At 41.6% G+C, this 16,928-nt stretch overlaps 1 protein-coding gene across 1 annotated transcript; it reads left to right on the forward strand.

Annotated features, from left to right (window-relative positions):
* The first annotated feature begins 11,480 nt into the window (after positions 1–11,480).
* Positions 11,481–15,515, forward strand: rtn4rl2a (reticulon 4 receptor-like 2 a). The gene is made up of 3 exons (XM_066717925.1): positions 11,481–11,732; positions 13,766–13,992; positions 14,133–15,515. The coding sequence occupies exons 1-3, from the start codon at positions 11,678–11,680 to the stop codon at positions 15,303–15,305; spliced, it is 1,455 nt and encodes a 484-aa protein (XP_066574022.1). The 5' UTR covers positions 11,481–11,677; the 3' UTR covers positions 15,306–15,515.
* Positions 15,516–16,928: the final 1,413 nt, after the last annotated feature.

Below are 16,928 nucleotides of genomic sequence, written 5' to 3' on the forward strand. Positions count from 1 at the left end.
AATTGCCATCACAGATGATTGCACTGCATGGTCAATGTCTGTACTGCTACGTTTTTGGAATGATATGTCGGTTTCTAAGGAGATGCCGGGGGAGTGGGGGGCGGCGAATTGTGCCGTCCCATATGGCGCAAAAATTACCAGGGCTGGTGCTGCTTCTCTGTCCCCCTCAAGTGCCCCCTCGGACTGACCCCCCACAAGTTGTTCCAATTGTGCACAACTCCCCAACCTCCCCGCTCGACAATCCCAAATCAGCCCCCCCACCTTAAACAGTGGTATCACAAGAGAACAAAACATTTAAAAAGGTCTGTAGTTACCCTTTAGTTATGTGAATTAAGACAACCATTTAAAATGTTGGCCTATGCTTATATTTTCTTTAAGTGTGGCATATATGCCTCAATCTGCTGACCACATTAGTTGACTTTACACACTATTTTTCAGATTATAATAAATTTGAATGCAATAATATTAATGCATTTGTGTGTGTGTGTGTGCATACGTAAGATGACCTAAAGTGGACATTGTACTCTAAAGCTTATATTATTAATATATGTATTTCATAAAAGATGTTGTTTATTTCCTTGGTCAGATTGGAAGAAAACTGTCATTACTGTACTGTTAACATTTCAGATTAATATATATTTTTAGTAAGATCAAAACATTTTTTAAGAGTTAAAACTTTGCAAAACATTTTATAATTTAACCACAGTATATGTTTTATATTGTTACGCTGTTGCAAAAAGTCCGGCACGGTGCCCCTGCCTTTCCCCTCGGACTGTGATTCAGTGTTTATTTCATATTGTTCTTTTAAGAGAATTTGAGTCAACACTGTAATAAAAAGAGCTGTTTGTCTCTAAGCCAGAGAGTATAATTTAAATTAATGTATGATTTATATAAATATATTTATGTGAATCATGCATTTAAATTGCATATAAATTCCATATGGGTTCCCCTGCTGTCTGAACACCAATCATGATGTTTTCGACACAATATTGGCTATGGGTATATTTATTATAGTGACAAAGCTTAAAACACCAATTACCACTGCATTATAGTAAAACATAATATATGATCTAGTGATCACAATAGAGAACATTAAACTTTTTAAAATTAAAAATAAATTACTGTGTCGTGCAAAAAGATTTTCGATGTGGCCCCAATACACCTGTGTAGTAAATAAGTGAATAATGAAAAGTATTTTGCATTTAAAATGTTACATTTAAAAGCACACATTCACTTCACAAGTCCCCATGAACATTTTTCTCATTAGAACAATAAAGTTGCTATTATTAAATGTCACACTGCACACAACATAATACTTCAATTTAATAAAATTAAAACTGTAGATTATTAATTGAGTGACGACAGGAGTGTATGTAAACCTTGGACTGTTACTCTAAATAAGTCAGTTGCATCTTTCCGGTTGCATCAGCATTGCATCATTAAGATTGTAACACATTTTTTAAAAATAATTTGCTTTTCTAACAGCAACATTAGTACTCATTAGAATAGCCCATGAATACAGAAATGAAAAAACTGACAAACTTACCCCTGATAATTGATTATTCTCTGAAGTATGTTTTTCAGTTCCTTTCATGCCCACTGAAGTGAGTGACTACAGTTAACTTCCTGTTTTAAGCATGTGACACTTTGTCTTTTTGTTACTCATGTCATCAGCCTACTTGAGAATAAATGGCTCTGTAGTTAATGTTACCCATTCAATTCCATTTAATTTACACTATCCTGTGCCCTTGGAGAATAATGTGTCAGGATAACAATTATTCGTTAAATGTTACTAAAGTGGGAAACACTTCACAGTAATGGGCAGCAATTCATATTGGATTAACATACAAATCCCACAGGACTCATGTAGTGGAGGCTAAGCGATGTTAATCTAGTTTGTAGCCACTGAAGGCATCACCTCCAGACCTGGGTTCGTTTACTTTGGCACTGGAATTACAAATCACTGAAACAATGGAAGTTGAGATTAAAAATAGCAATATATTTCAGAAGAGATTGTATTAAAAGTATAAAATGGGCTAAAATAGTCAAATTAAATGGTTTAAAAAACAACTAAAGATTCCAGTGCAGGAGCTGTATATTAAGGTCCTGAGTAACCAGCTAGCCACTGTAAGAGTAGCCAGTGACAAGAAATGTGATTAAATAGGAAACAAAATCACAGTCTTAAAATAGAAAACCTGCACACATGATCTACTCTAATAATTGAATGCCTCAGCACTGAGTTCTGCTGTGGATCACATGTATCAGCCATGTCCCCAAAACAAGTCTGTAACCCGAGCCCTAGCCCTGACCCTCACCTTGTAATACATGTACAGCAGAGCATATTTAAAGTGTATTTCAGTAAGAATTGGTGCCCAGTATTGTAAAGTGTGACACTAAAATGAAACACAGAGAGTTGCTTTGTTTTCCTTCTAGTCATGTCTGCCTGTAGCTTGGAGAACAGTTAATGAAACTGACTCACTGTGAGTAAAAGAGCTGTGTCTCGTACAGTGGCGCTCTCTGTCCCAGTGGAAAAACAGTGACGAGCTGTATTAGTTTTACACTTACCACCTTCTTCAGCCTCTGTCTTTGTGGTCGAATCTGGTTACAGTGTCGCTGTTCAAACTTTATCTTTCACTTTCGTGTCTGTCTCTGCCCACTGCATCGCCACAGGGTTGCTACTCGGTGTGATTTAGATCAGTGGTTCCCAAATGTTTTCACAACATTTTCTATCGGGCAAGAGTCAATTCTACAGCTAAGGGAGTCTGATAAATAGTTTATACTGGCACGCTACTGAAGATATATAGGGTAATAAAGAAAAAATCATATATTTTAAATGTATGATACTATTTGATATACACTTGTGTGTAAGAATATGATATAGCCATAGACAGATGTCTGCACATTGCTTGTTGGAGGAACAGTGCAGGGACTGTGCTGAGCAGATATTTCTTTCCTTAATGTTGCTCATTGCTGTATCTGTGTGTTTTATTTTATTGGAAGGGAATAGCAGTTTCATTAGGTTTCATGGTTTCGTTAGGTTCCATTTTAATAAAGGCTATTTTTAGTGTTTCCCCCTGTGCATGAGGGTTGTGATAGGTGCACACTTCGTGCCCTACACTTTATGTAGATCAGTGGTTTTCAAACCGGTCCTGGAGTACACCCTGCCCTGCTGGATTTTGTTCCAAGTGAGGTCTTTATTATTATTATTATTATTATTATTATTATTATTATTATTATTATTATTATTATTATTATTATTTCTTGGAAGACACCCTTATCCAGGGTTACTTACAACATAAGTGCAATACAAAGTGCAGGAATAAATTTAAGTACAAGGCATCAAACATTACAAATTCAAATTTACATTATTCAAAGCAATTCAAAGTATAATACATTTTACAACTTCCAATTTACACAGGTACAGTAAGTGAGGTCCTACATCCTGGACGGTAAAAGCTAAGTGCTGTCAAGATGTCAGGTCACAGTCAAGGGCTACGGGAAAGGGAGCAAGGAGGAAAACAATCAAAAACGCAAGAAGCAAATAAAACTGTGAAGTGCTAAAAAGACTAATATTATAAGAACTGTCTGAAAATATGTGTCTTGAGTAAACACCAGAAGGAGGTCAAGGACTCTGCTGTTTTGACTTAATTGCTTAATTGAATCCTTAATTGCCCTAACAAAGCAATGTACCATTCAATTAAGTAATTAAGACCTAGGTTGGAACAAAAACCAGCAGGGCAGGGGGTACTCCAGGACTGCTTTGAAAACCCCTGATAGATAAATAGATATTAAGGTAAATATATATATATATATATATATATATATATATATATATATATATATATATATATATATATATATATATATTCGTATTAATGATTGCATCTCCAACTAAACCCAGAGTAACTGTACTGACTTTATAGAGATACATACAAGCAGTCTATATTATTCATATTAAAATGAAAGAATTCAGACGTTACGCCCGACCTGAAAGTCAACGCTTATCCATCAGCAGCGCTGAGCCTCGGTGCCTCGGTCTGCCGGACTGTTAACCGGCATCACGCTGCTCTCAGCACACACACACACACAGTACACATACACATACAGTATTCACACACACACACACACACACACACACAGTACACACACACACACACAATACAGTACACACACACACACACAGTACACACACACACATACAGTACACACACACACACACAAACACAGTACACACACACATACAGTACACACACACACACACACACAGTACACACACACATACAGTACACACACACACACACACATACAGTACACACACACACATACAGTACACACACACATACAGTACACACACACACACACACAAACACAGTACACACACACACATACAGTACACACACACACACACGCACACGCACACACTAATTATAGTTTGTTCAAACGCATAATTAGCCTCTTAATTGCAGACGCATTGTTTTAGGCGAGCTCGGCGAAATCTCATTATTTTCAATACTGCAGGGGAATGGAACTCCTATTTAGGAACCGCTTATTTTAAATGATCGTTTCTTGCTGAGTTCTTTTTTATTTATTTTTTTATTCGCAGCCAATTACGCCTTGTTATAATTACACCCCCTAACTCAAACTTTTGAAGTTATACTAGACCATTAATATTCTGATCCCGTTATTGCTGTTACTAGAATTACTGATACAGGCCTACTACTGTCTACTACAACATTTATTATTATTATTATTATTATTATTATTATTATTATTATTATTATTATTATATCATTATTTTATTAATACAGGGAGTGTATACAATATACAGCATACGTTCTAATTAAAGTGAACGAGTTACATTATATTTGGCCATTATATAATAAAACAGTTATTATTATTATTATTATTATTATCCTCATGATGACGATGGTGATTATTATTATTATTACTACACTTCCAGATTTCACTCTGCAGCATCACAGCTCCACTAGAGTAAACTCTTGTACAGAGACTTGTGGCTGTCCTCCCCCCGGCTCTGCACTCGTGTCTCCCCAGCACGGCAGGCACCGCGCCCCGCACACGCCGCTGTGGAGGGTAATTGCGCGCTTGCCGGGGACGTGGGGCTGGAGTGGCGGATAATGGTTTGGTGGGAGCGCTGCACTCTTATGCGATCACGAACCCACTGGGAGAGGTGCGGGTCTCTACGCGTCACACAGACACACTGGCATCGCTTCCTTTATTAGCACGAAACCATTGCACTATTAAATACACACATATATACATACCTAATATTGCAATAGAGAGGTATGCAGACTGTCGATCAGTTTGATATAGTATTCATGGTGTTTATGTGGAATATATTCTAATATCGGCACTGATTCGTTATGGTTATGGTTGTTTGAATAGTCATTGTATTTAACCAAGTACGAGTGCCTCGGTATAACTGTGCCTCACTAGTGAAATGAGGGAGAGGGGTATACGGTATAGCACAGACACTGACTGACTGACAGGCACCGTTATCTGCTAGTATGTTACCGCTACCTATTGGTGGTGCTGCAGAAACGTATGACCGCCACAAGAGGACGACACAGAACTGAACGTCAATCTATGGACTGTCAACCACCAATAATAATACAGTTGATCTATCTATCTATCTATCTGTATTGTGTGTAAGATTATACTGTGTTATTTTATCTTTGCTTGTAGTGGTCGGTGGTGTGTGAGGGGGTGGGGATGGGAGGTTTTTGGGGTCTTGCAGTTTTTGTGGTTTGGTGGATGGGGGTATACTTTGTTGATGTTTCTTGGACCGGTGGAATAAAATTCATTTTCAAACCTAAACCTATCTATCTATCTAATCGATCTATCTGTCAGTCTGTAAGACTAGCTCACTAAGGTTAAAAATACACCCCTCTCTCTTCCTCCTTCTACCTCTCTCAGTCTAACCGGAAGTGTATGTGTATATATAGTGTGAAGATAGGTGTGGGAATTATATAACTACAAACTGTTCGACAGCCTTACGCACATAACTGACACATATAGGCTGAACTGGGAGACACTGACTCACACACAAACACACACACACACTGGTAGGCACACAGATACACACAAACATACACTCGGACACAGGCACACACAGAATATGTGTGTTAGTTTATGTTTATGAAATATTTAATATCAAATAATATAATCTTTCCTAACTAATATTTCATCCCTTCATTTCATTTAGTCCCCTAATTGTTTGTACTTTCTCTTTCCTTTCTTTTTTTCTTTCTTTCTTTCTTTTTCTCTTTTTTCTCTCTGCCTTCCTATAATTTAATTAGGGTTTCTGTCTTTTCCAGAGAGGGGCAGACAGAGACAGAGAGAGAGAGAGAGAGAGAGAGAGAGAGAGAGAGGGAGCATCATTGATGAGCTCAAAGCAACATCACAATTTAAAAATAAACAAATTGAATGAATCAAAGGAGGGAGGGAGGGAGAGAGAGAGAGAGAAAGAGAGAGAGAGATAAATAAATAAATTAGTAAATGTGAAGAAGTGCTACACGGGGTGTCTATTTTTACACGTTTCCTCTGATCTCATCCTCAAGAAGACACGCAGACACACACACACATACATGTGTGCGTTGGTGTGTGAGAGAGGGAAGGAGAATGAGAGAGAGAGGGAGGGAAGAAGATAACTTCATCATAGCTACAGTTAACTCCATTGGGAGACAGGGAGAGAGAGAGAAAGCGATAGGAAAGGAAAATGGCAGAGAGGAGAGAGAGAGAAAGAGAGAAAATGGTGAAAGGGGATGAAGGAAAGAAGAGGGGAGGAGAAAGGAAGGAGAGGGGGAGAGAGCGGGGGAGAGGGTGGGTGGGAGGTTGGAGAGGGTGCGAGAGAGAGAGAAATAAAGAAAGAGAAACAAATGATGAGAAATTACTATGTGTCAGTTGAAGTACACAAAGTGACACGGTGCCGTATTGTACTCCAGTTACTGTACAGTGTCGACTGTGTGACAAACAAAAGGAAGTTAATTTTACTGCCAAACCGTCACGCACTGCTGTGGAAACAGAAGACAATAAACACAGTCACGCATATCATTAATACAGACATTAGAAATTACATCAACTGTTAACTCATCAAGTGAATTGACTTGTTAATTATGTTAATGAGGGCAATCCAATACCTTTAATACATTACTGATTGAAATATTCATAATAATACATAATAATGTTATTAATAATATTAATGATTATTATTATTATTAGTAGTAGTAGTAGTTGTCTGTAGTAATTTCTGATTTTCTTCTTTACTCATTAGAAATCAATCTCTTTAGGCCGAAATATATATCCACAGTAGGGACAAACAGACAGATAAGACATGAGGGTAAAGTTTTACAGTTCAGACAAAGAGAGAGAAAGAAAAGAGTGAGAGAAAGAGAAAGAAAGAGGAGAGAGATAGCAATGATTCCTGTGTCTTAATTTAGTCCTAACTCCTCTCTGTGCGTAGCTGGTTTCTAGCCCACATATTAATACACTGACTGACTGAATCAGTGACAAACTGACGGATACACTGACTGACAGACTGAATCAGTGACTGACTGACTGGACACTACAGTATATTAACTGCACTGTTGGGGGGGAGAGGGGAGAAAGGCAGAGAGGGAGAGAGAGTGAAAGAGACTTTTAACACTTTTATTAACACAAAATGTTTCAATGTTCAACATACAAAGTAAATCAATCAAAATATTTTTTTTTCATTATTATTATTATTATTATTATTATTATTATTATTATTATTATTATTATTATTAAAACAGAATTAAATTTTCTCCATTCACTTCACAGAGTCCACGCACCACAACACTTCATTCAATCTGAGTAACCAGCAACACATTTTCAGTCCCAACCACTTTCATTTTCATGCTCTTCAAGATCCATCATTTTGCTCTTTCTGCCCAAGAATACAATTTTCCATCCAGCACTGAAAACTCTAAATTCTCCTATACTGCTCTCCCATGATAAAAACCTCTTCACTAAAATACAAAGAACATCTTTGGAATAAAAAGATCAGCTGTCTAAAAAGAGGTTTAAGGTGGGTGTAAGTCATTAAAGCATGGAACACCCCCCAACCTCTCCTCACAGGCTTACCCCAAGGCTCCATCCTGGGCCCCCTCCTGTCCTCTCTCTACACTCGCTCCCGGGGCCCCCTCATCACATCCCATGGTTTCTACTACCACTTCTACACAGTTGATGCCCAGATCTTCCTGTCTTTTCCCTCTTCTGACCCTCTCATCCCCTCTCACACCTCTTCCTGTTTGTCTGCTATCTCCACCTGGACATATCAACTTCTGCTGACCTCTCCATCTCAAATCCCTTTAGAATCTATGACAGTCTCTCCCTCTTTTTCCGCTAAGAACCTAGGAGTCACCCTCGATCCTGCGCTCTCCTACATCCAGCACATCACCACGCTGACACGCACCTGTAGATTCTTCCTGAGCAACATACGCCGGATCCGTCCCTTCCTCACCGACTACTCGACTCAGCTGCTCGTCCAGTCACTGGTCCTCTCCCGCCTGGACTACTGCAACTCCCTCCTGGCCGGCCTGCCTGCATCTACTACCCGCCGCTCCAGCTCATCCAAAACTCTGTGGCTCGTCTGGTGTCTCTCTGCCCCGATTCACACACGCTACTTGACTGCTCCGCGCCCTCCACTGGCTCCCGATAGCGGCACGCATTCAGTTCAAGACACTGACCCTCACCTACCGCTGTCTCAACCACACTGCACCAAGCTGCCTTCAGACACTCGTCTCTCCATACATCCCCTCCAGACCACTGCGCTCCTCCAGTGCCAGAAGACTAACTCTGCCTCCTCTCCACTCTCCTTCCTCCAGAGCCGCTCCTTCTCATCCATGGCCCCTAAATGGTGGGACGACTTTCCCACCGAAGTTAAAACAGCAGAGTTGACCTCCTTGACCTCCTTCCAGCATTTACTCAAAACACATCTTTTCAGACAGTACTTGTAATTTAGCCATTTACTCCCCTGTAAGATTGCACTTATACAGCGTTTTATCATTCTACTTGCCTTGCATTACTAGTACTTGTATTTATTTTGATTTCCCTTATGCTACCTTTCCCTTGGCACTTGACTGTGACCTAACATCTTGACTGCACTCAGCTTTTACAATCCAAGATGTAAGACCTCATATCTCGTATACACTTGTGTAAATTGGAATTTGTAAAATATATTATGCTTTGAATTGCACTGTATTATGTAAATCTGAATTTGTTCTGTTTCATGCCTTGTACTGAACTGCATTTTTGCACTTTGTATTGCGCTTATATTTTGTAAGTCACCCTGGATAAGGGCATCTGCCAATAAATTATTAATAATAATAATAATAATAATAATAATTATAATAATAATAATTATTATTATTATTATTATTATTATTATTATTATTATTATTATTATTATTTCCCTCTCACCACAGAAAGGACAAAAGTCTCAAGTATTGGGATTAGTGGTGGAAATAAACAAATGAATGGCAATGACAGTGTGCAAAAGCCTTGCTCCCCCCCTGCCCATACACTCCCTCCTCGGTGTGTCCCGAACCCCCTGCAGGGCCGAGGCGTGCATCACCCTCACACACACTGTCAAGACTTTTCTTCTCTGCCACAGAGAAGGAGGAACTGACGAGCCTAGCAGGGTCCAGTAGCACTCCTGGTGCGGTCTGAGTGCTAATTTTTGGGGACACCATTCTCAAGGGAAAAGGTTCTGCTATCTCACCAACACTCCTCCAGCCTGTGCTGAGAGAGAGATAGAGAAAAAGAGAGAGAGAAGGTCAGCACAATACAGCAGATACACTGACTGACTAGACACTACAGTATATTTAACACTGAACTGAGAGAGAGAGAGAGAGAGAGAGAGAGAGAGAGAGAGAGAGAGAGAGAGAGAGAGAGAGAGGGTTAATACAACGCAGTTCAGACACACTGGGTGGTACATGTTTTTCACTAAATGTCTAAATGTTACAGGATCATGGAGTCAGAAAGTGGTCAATGCAGTCAACGCTTATTTATATATATAGTATGATATGCTGGTTGGCAATATGCTCAATGCTTGATCTGTAAAACTTGAACAAATAAAGCATAGCCGTATGTTTAGGGGGAAGGATGCGGGGGGACGCGTCACCCCCCATGTTGAGAGAATATTTAATAGTGCCCCCAATAATGCCTGGCTCCATAAGCATAGTGGACATGTCCCCCAAAATTCCCCCCCAGACGGCTGTATCTCCTTCTCTCTCTTCTCACTCTTTCTCAGTGATTACAGTGAAGTCCAATGTATTACAGTCCAGTATACTGTATTAAAGTCCAGTACACTACAGTCCAGTCCAGTCCAGTGTATTTTAGTCCAGTAAACAACAGTCCAGTCCAGTATACTATAATTGAGTCCAGTGTAGTCCAGTACAGTGTATTACAATCCAATGAATTACAACCCAGTCAAGAATAGTGTATTATAAACCAGTCAAAAATTAATACATACATAATATTTAATCAATCAATCAATAAATCAATCAATAATATTAATTACTAAAAATAAAGGGAATCAGTAGCTAACTGGCCGCCGGGTGTCGCTGCGTGTGCTCTGTCCCTCCAGGTGAGAGGCCTAGGGATGGCAATGTGTCTGCCCGGGACAAGGGCCGCTACCCCAGGAAACAGGTGCGTCAGGACTGAAATTTGACAGTATATTGCAGTGCAGTATTTTGTTAGATGTGCTTATATGTCCGTGTACTTTCCGTCTGGACAAACTGAATAATGGGGAGAATTCCTTAGTTAGAATATTTGTATCTGTGTAAAATACAATACAATACATTACAGATTAATATAGCTCCTTAATTCTGAAACGAATTAAAGGAAATAGGTTACACTAATAGGAACACTAAGACTAAGAAGAAGAAGAAACAAACTATTTAAAAATATAAAAACAACACAATTATTATTATTATTATTATTATTATTATTATTATTAGTAGTAGTAGTAGTAGTAGTAGTAGTAGTAGTGGTGTAGATTTCTAATTATTGTTATTATTATTATTATTATTATTGTTGTTGTTGTTGTTGTTGTTGTTGTGAGTGTTGGAGATGTTATTATTATTATTATTATTATTATTATTATTATTATTATTATTATTATTATTATTATTATAAGATATCCCCATCTCTTTCTCTCTCAACCTTTTTGAAAGAAGTGGAAGTGAAAGAGATAAAAGAGAGGGAGACCTAACCATAGAAAGAAAGAAAGAAAGAAAGACGGAAAAAAGAAAGGAGTAAAAGAAAAAAAATGTGATGCCAAAAAAAAAAAAACAAGCATCTTGACTTCTCTATTCCCGCCCCCCCCCCCCCCCTCTTCCCTTTTCCGACTGCAAACCGGCTCAGCGCTCCGTCATCAGCGGGCATCGCGCCGTCACCCCCCTCTCCCCGCCCTCGCTCAGTCCTGACCCGGCGAGTGCGTGTAGGAGCAGCCGCTGCCCCCCGCCCGTAGGCAGCGCGGCACTATAACTCGGGCTGCGCAGTTCCCATCGGCACTCACCGGCTCGCAGTCTCCGGCTCGGCCCAGCGTGTCTCCATCCAGAGCGGACCCGCAGCGCAGATAGCACGCAGTGCCGCCCGCCTCAGGCTAACTCGCTCCCGGCTTTGGACAGACATGGAATCGCGCTCGACAGCAAGGAGCCGGCGCTTCACCGCTCGCAACTTCAAAAGTAAGTTTTCATATTAGTCTGCTTGTAATGAAATCTAGTGTATTATTGTTGGGATGCATTTTAAACATGTGTTTCTTGTGTTATCCAGCGCATGTTTGCTTATTATTATTACTGGAGGCTTATGTATTTTTAAAGTAGGCTAAGTAAATACATTATTCTAGTTCTGTGTATTATGGATGAGCGTATTATGATGTGGATGATTATGATCATTATCATCGTAGATTTCATTTAGTTCTTCGAAAGTTATTGAAGTGAGTCGACCTCTATTACAATTAATAAAGTAGCCTGGTGTTGTGCAGTTAAATATGAAACCAGACAGATATAGGACATGTTGTACAGCAATACAGGCATCTTTCCGCGCTGCCATGGACCTAGTTCAGGCGTGTGTCTGCTGTGCCAGCGTGGGGAAAATACTCAACAGGTCGCCTTTCTAATGGAAAGCTGTTGATCGTAATACAACATAACAAGCACAAGTAAAACCAGGGCAAGGATCTTTCCTCTTTCTTTCTTTCTTTCTTTCTTTCTTTACATGGACAATGTTTTCAGCATTTGCTTTCTTTCTCTCAGAACTAATTTGTTGAAGTTAACACATTCTGTGTTTGTTCAAGCACAGCACAACTGTTCAGATTTACCAGACCGCAACACAACAGTGTCTGTTTAGCACATTAACGTGTATTTGTATCACAACCAACTGACACTGTCTTGTGTTAAAAAGACACATTATTGTGTTGTGCTTTGGTGAATTTTAACACACAATTGTGTAGTCCTTGAACAAACACAGAATTTGATCAAGTTTACAAATGTGTTTTTAGAGCTTTGTTCTTCTTTCTTGCTTTGCTGCTGTCTATTCGTTCTGCCCTTTGTCCTATCCTGCGTTCTCCCTGCTCTCTATTGCAATCTCGCTTCTTCTGCATGTCTATCTTTTACACTCCTTCCTCTTAGTAATAATCTGGACTGTAAAAGCGTCAATAACTGATTGACAGACTGACGGTCTGATTTAATTCAGATTAATTCACTAATGCAGTTTGCGGTAGAAGTGTTCTGGAGCTGCCAGGGTCCCAGACAGCACTACAGCAGTGTGTAGCAGCCCATTGATTGTTACAGATAGCAGCAGTAGAAACGCTATGGATGCAATATTAGCTGTAGTGACAGTTGAAACAAGCGCTAGTGGGCTAGCAGTATTATACCACTGGAAACATGAACTGCTACTTTTACTGCTAATGATACAACTACTCATTCTACTGCTACGAATTTAATAGAATTGGTTAGTAGTAGTAAAAGCAAAACTAGTAGCAGTAGAAGCAATAGCAATATTATAAGTCTTTATTTGTATTGACGAGAGTGTCTGTGATACAGACTCCTACAACTCTCTGTGTAGAGTGGACGCTCCTGCTTCAGCTTAATAAAACTGAGATCACACACACACACACACACACACACACACACACACACATGAACATCCCGATACAGAACACAGTCGTGACCTCGCCTCACAAAGTCGGTGGAAACTTCCCGGCGCTCATTGTACCGACTCGGGTCATTTTGTTTTTCCTCAATGGGGAGCGGCGCATTGTCTCCGGTAACCAGACCCTCAATAGCCTCTGCCCCGCTCAATAATTCACCATGTCGGCTACAGTTACTGCGCTGTGACGCCAATCGGGGACAGAGAAAAAGGTTTAAATTTGGGGATTTTGCGTGACTGCGTTAATGAAGTCCGGCTAAGATAACTTGTAGTTTCTATAGGTTACAGTGCAAGTGTCGGCCAGTTTGTTTGTTTCGCTTCCGAGAAGGACGCGTTTTATATTACTTTCCGCCATGTATTTGGAGTTTCATAAATACGCCAGGTTTTGATTTGGTTGTAGTGGAAAGTTTTCAAACCTTGCAATTGAAAAAAAACAAAACAACAACAACGGTTATTGTAAGCAGCTGATGCTGTGTAAATCTCAGTCCTTTCAAGAACTGTCAAGATCTCACTTTTGATTGTACTGAAGTTGATTGAAACTATTGATTTCTTCCCTATCTCTGTGTCTCAGGTGGTATGACTCTGTGGTTGGTGCTTTGGTGTGTGCTGTGCCGGCCACTACCCGTTGCTCCATGCCCACGACTGTGTGTGTGCTACCCCTCGCCCATGACGGTCAGCTGTCAGTCACAGAACTTCACCTCCGTCCCGGCGGGGATCCCCTTTGACTCGCAGCGCGTCTTCCTGCAGAACAACCGCATCACCGAGCTGCGCGCCGACTCCTTTGGCTTCGAGACCCAGGTACTGAGAGACACAGGGAGAAAGTGTGGATTGTGTGTATGGTGTACAACTGCACGTGCTATACTGTACTGTATTGCACTGTGCTCTACCATGTTGTAAACTAACCACCCCTGTCTCTCCCTCTCATCCTCTCCCCCCAGGTGCTGTGGCTGTACTCCAACAACATCTCGTCCATCGAAGCAGGGGCATTTAGCGAGCTTCGGGAGCTGGAGGAGCTAGACCTGGGAGATAACCCCCAGCTGACCCGCCTGTCCGGGGGGGCCTTCCGGGGCCTGGAGCGCCTGCAGGCTTTGCACATGCACCGCTGTGGCCTGTCCACCCTTCCCCATGACCTCTTCCACAAGCTCTACAGCCTGCAGTTCCTCTACCTGCAGGAGAACCAGCTCCACCACCTCCAAGACGACCTCTTCTCCGACCTGGTCAACCTCACCCACCTCTTCCTCCACAGCAACCGTATCCGAGTTCTCTCTGAGAATGTCTTCAGAGGCCTGGTCAACCTGGACCGCCTCCTGCTGCACGAAAACCGCGTCCGACAGGTCAACCGCAAGGCCTTCCGAGATCTGGGCCGCCTCACCATCCTCTTCCTCTTCAACAACTCCCTGGCTGAGCTGCCCGGGCAGGTGCTGAGGGACACGTCTTCAGTCCAGTTCCTGAGGCTCAACGGCAACCCCTGGTCTTGTGGCTGTGAGGCTCGTCCCCTCTGGGAGTACTTCCGCAAAACCAGGGTGTCCAGCTCAGAGCTGGTCTGCTCCTCTCCTTCCCCCAAGCGCGGCCTGGATCTCCGCTTCCTCCGGGAGATGGATTTCGCCACCTGCCCGCTCCCTGATCCAGGCTCCCTGGCTGGCACCACCACAACTACCTTCAGCACCAAGACCCGGTGGTGGTTCTCCAAAGCCAAGCCAGTGTCCAACTCCAAGGGCATCTTCGGGAAGACCTCTGAGACCTTCAAGGCCTTCCCCTTCTCATCCTCTTCCTCCTCTCCAGTCAAACCCCTCCACTCCCTCCCCCCCTCCTCCTCTTCCTCTTCCGCCTCTTCCTCCTTTCCTTCTTCCAAGTATGAGATGGGAGAAGAGGAAGCTGCCCTGCCTAAGATCGACGTGGAGGAGTACTGGGCCAACTATGGCAGTGAAGATGCCTCCTCAGTGCGCTGCTTCGAGTTAGAGTGCCCCCCTGGCTTTGACAACCCCGCCTCCTCCTCTGCCGTCTCCTCCCATTCCCTCTCGCCCTCCCCTTTTTCACTTCTCCTGCTCCTCTTCCGCCACCCCCTACCCCTCGCCTTCCTCGCCCTCTCCCTCCATCTCCTCTATGGCTGAATTCCCCTAAGACCAACCCAAAGAATCCCTTTCTCTTTCTCTCTCCCTATCTCTCTACTTATAACTCTATTTCTCTCTATCGCCCACCTACCCACTCGTTTTGATTCCCACTCAGACTCAATAATGGCTTGAAAGATTGTAACCCCTGAGTTTCTCTCTCTCCTCTCTCTCTCTCTCTCTCTCTCTCTCTCTCTCCCTTCAGCCCTGGCGAGACAGGGGCAGGGGAGGGGCAGGGGGGAGAAGGGGGTGTAGAGGGGATAAGGGGGATTATTTCTGAGTGGGAAGTGGGTTTGGTGGTACTGAGAGTGGGGGGCTGTAGCTAACTAGCCACAGCTGTCATAGGAGAGGCTAACGATAGTTCTCGTATAGGGACTGACAGTTCTGCTACTGTTAGTACTATTACTGTTACTGCTGGTAGTAATACAGCTACTGCTGGTACAGTTTCTGCTACTGCTACAGCTATAAGTACAAATATCCATCATTCTAGTACTGTTAGCACTGAATCTATAATGACTAGTACTGCTACTGCTACTACTAGTGCTTCTACGACTGCTACTACTACTCCTACTGCTGTAGCTACTACTACTACTGCTACTGTTACTATGGTAGCTACGACTACTACTGTTTCTACTACTTCAATGACGACTACTACTATTTCTACTACTTCAGTGACGACGACTACTACTACTACTATGACTGCTCCTGCTTCTACTGCTACTTCTACTACTTTGACTGCTACTCCTGCTGTCGCTACCACTAGCAGCTACTACTACTGCTACTTCTACTTTTCCTACCACAGCTACTACTACTGCTACTTCTACTTTTCCTACTACAGCTACTACTACTGCTACTTCTACTTTTCCTACTACAGCTACTACTACTGCTACTTCTACTTTTCCTACTACAGCTACTGCTGCTCCTGCAACTACTTCTACTGTTACAACTATTTCTACAAAGAAGCACTGTTACTTCTGCTTCTACTACTACTATGACTGCTACTTCTACTTCAACTACTGTTATTTCTGCCACTATACTGATTAGTAGCTGCTACTACTCATATTGCTGCAACTGCTACTAATAACAAACAAGTAGTAATTATGCTACTACTGTTGCAGCTACTGCTACTGGCTGCTACTCCTACTACTATTTTCTAAAACACCAACAGTAGTAGTCTATATTTCGCTATTTTAGATAGTTACTTGTCATCTTGCATTTTCAACGCAGCCTTCAAAATTTTAAGACGAGCTACTTATGCATTTTACTGAAATTGAACTAATCCATTCGTAAACACGGAGAAATATGCAATTGTTCCTGGTACATGCACATAAAAATACTATTACTACTAACCAGGTCGATTCTGAGTGCTATACAGAAACACAAGAGAAGTAAAGAGAAAAAGAAAGAACAACAGAGAAAGAAAGAAAACAATCTTTAATAATGGAAATGCCTCAGCAAGTTCTGGTTAATACAGAAGATTCTGGAGATTAGAGGATACAGTTAATACATTACAGTATTGACTGTACACTGCAGTACATTAAGACTGTACTGAGAGAGACAGACAGTTCAGGACAGCCAAACGGACTCCCTGGAGGCAGCAGTAGGGTACATTGGCTCCGCACTGAC

The sequence above is a fragment of the Amia ocellicauda genome, chromosome 12 (genome assembly GCF_036373705.1).
Source record: "Amia ocellicauda isolate fAmiCal2 chromosome 12, fAmiCal2.hap1, whole genome shotgun sequence".
Taxonomy (NCBI): Eukaryota; Metazoa; Chordata; class Actinopteri; order Amiiformes; family Amiidae; genus Amia; species Amia ocellicauda.

Excerpts from the sequence above, each read along its gene's own strand:
- rtn4rl2a (XM_066717925.1), top strand. The coding sequence starts at position 11,678 with ATGGAATCGCGCTCGACAGCAAGGAGCCGGCGCTTCACCGCTCGCAAC. Across the intron at positions 11,733-13,765 it reads CACCGCTCGCAACTTCAAAA|GTGGTATGACTCTGTGGTTG; the intron begins GTAAGTTTTCAT and ends TCTGTGTCTCAG. Across the intron at positions 13,993-14,132 it reads CCTTTGGCTTCGAGACCCAG|GTGCTGTGGCTGTACTCCAA; the intron begins GTACTGAGAGAC and ends CTCTCCCCCCAG.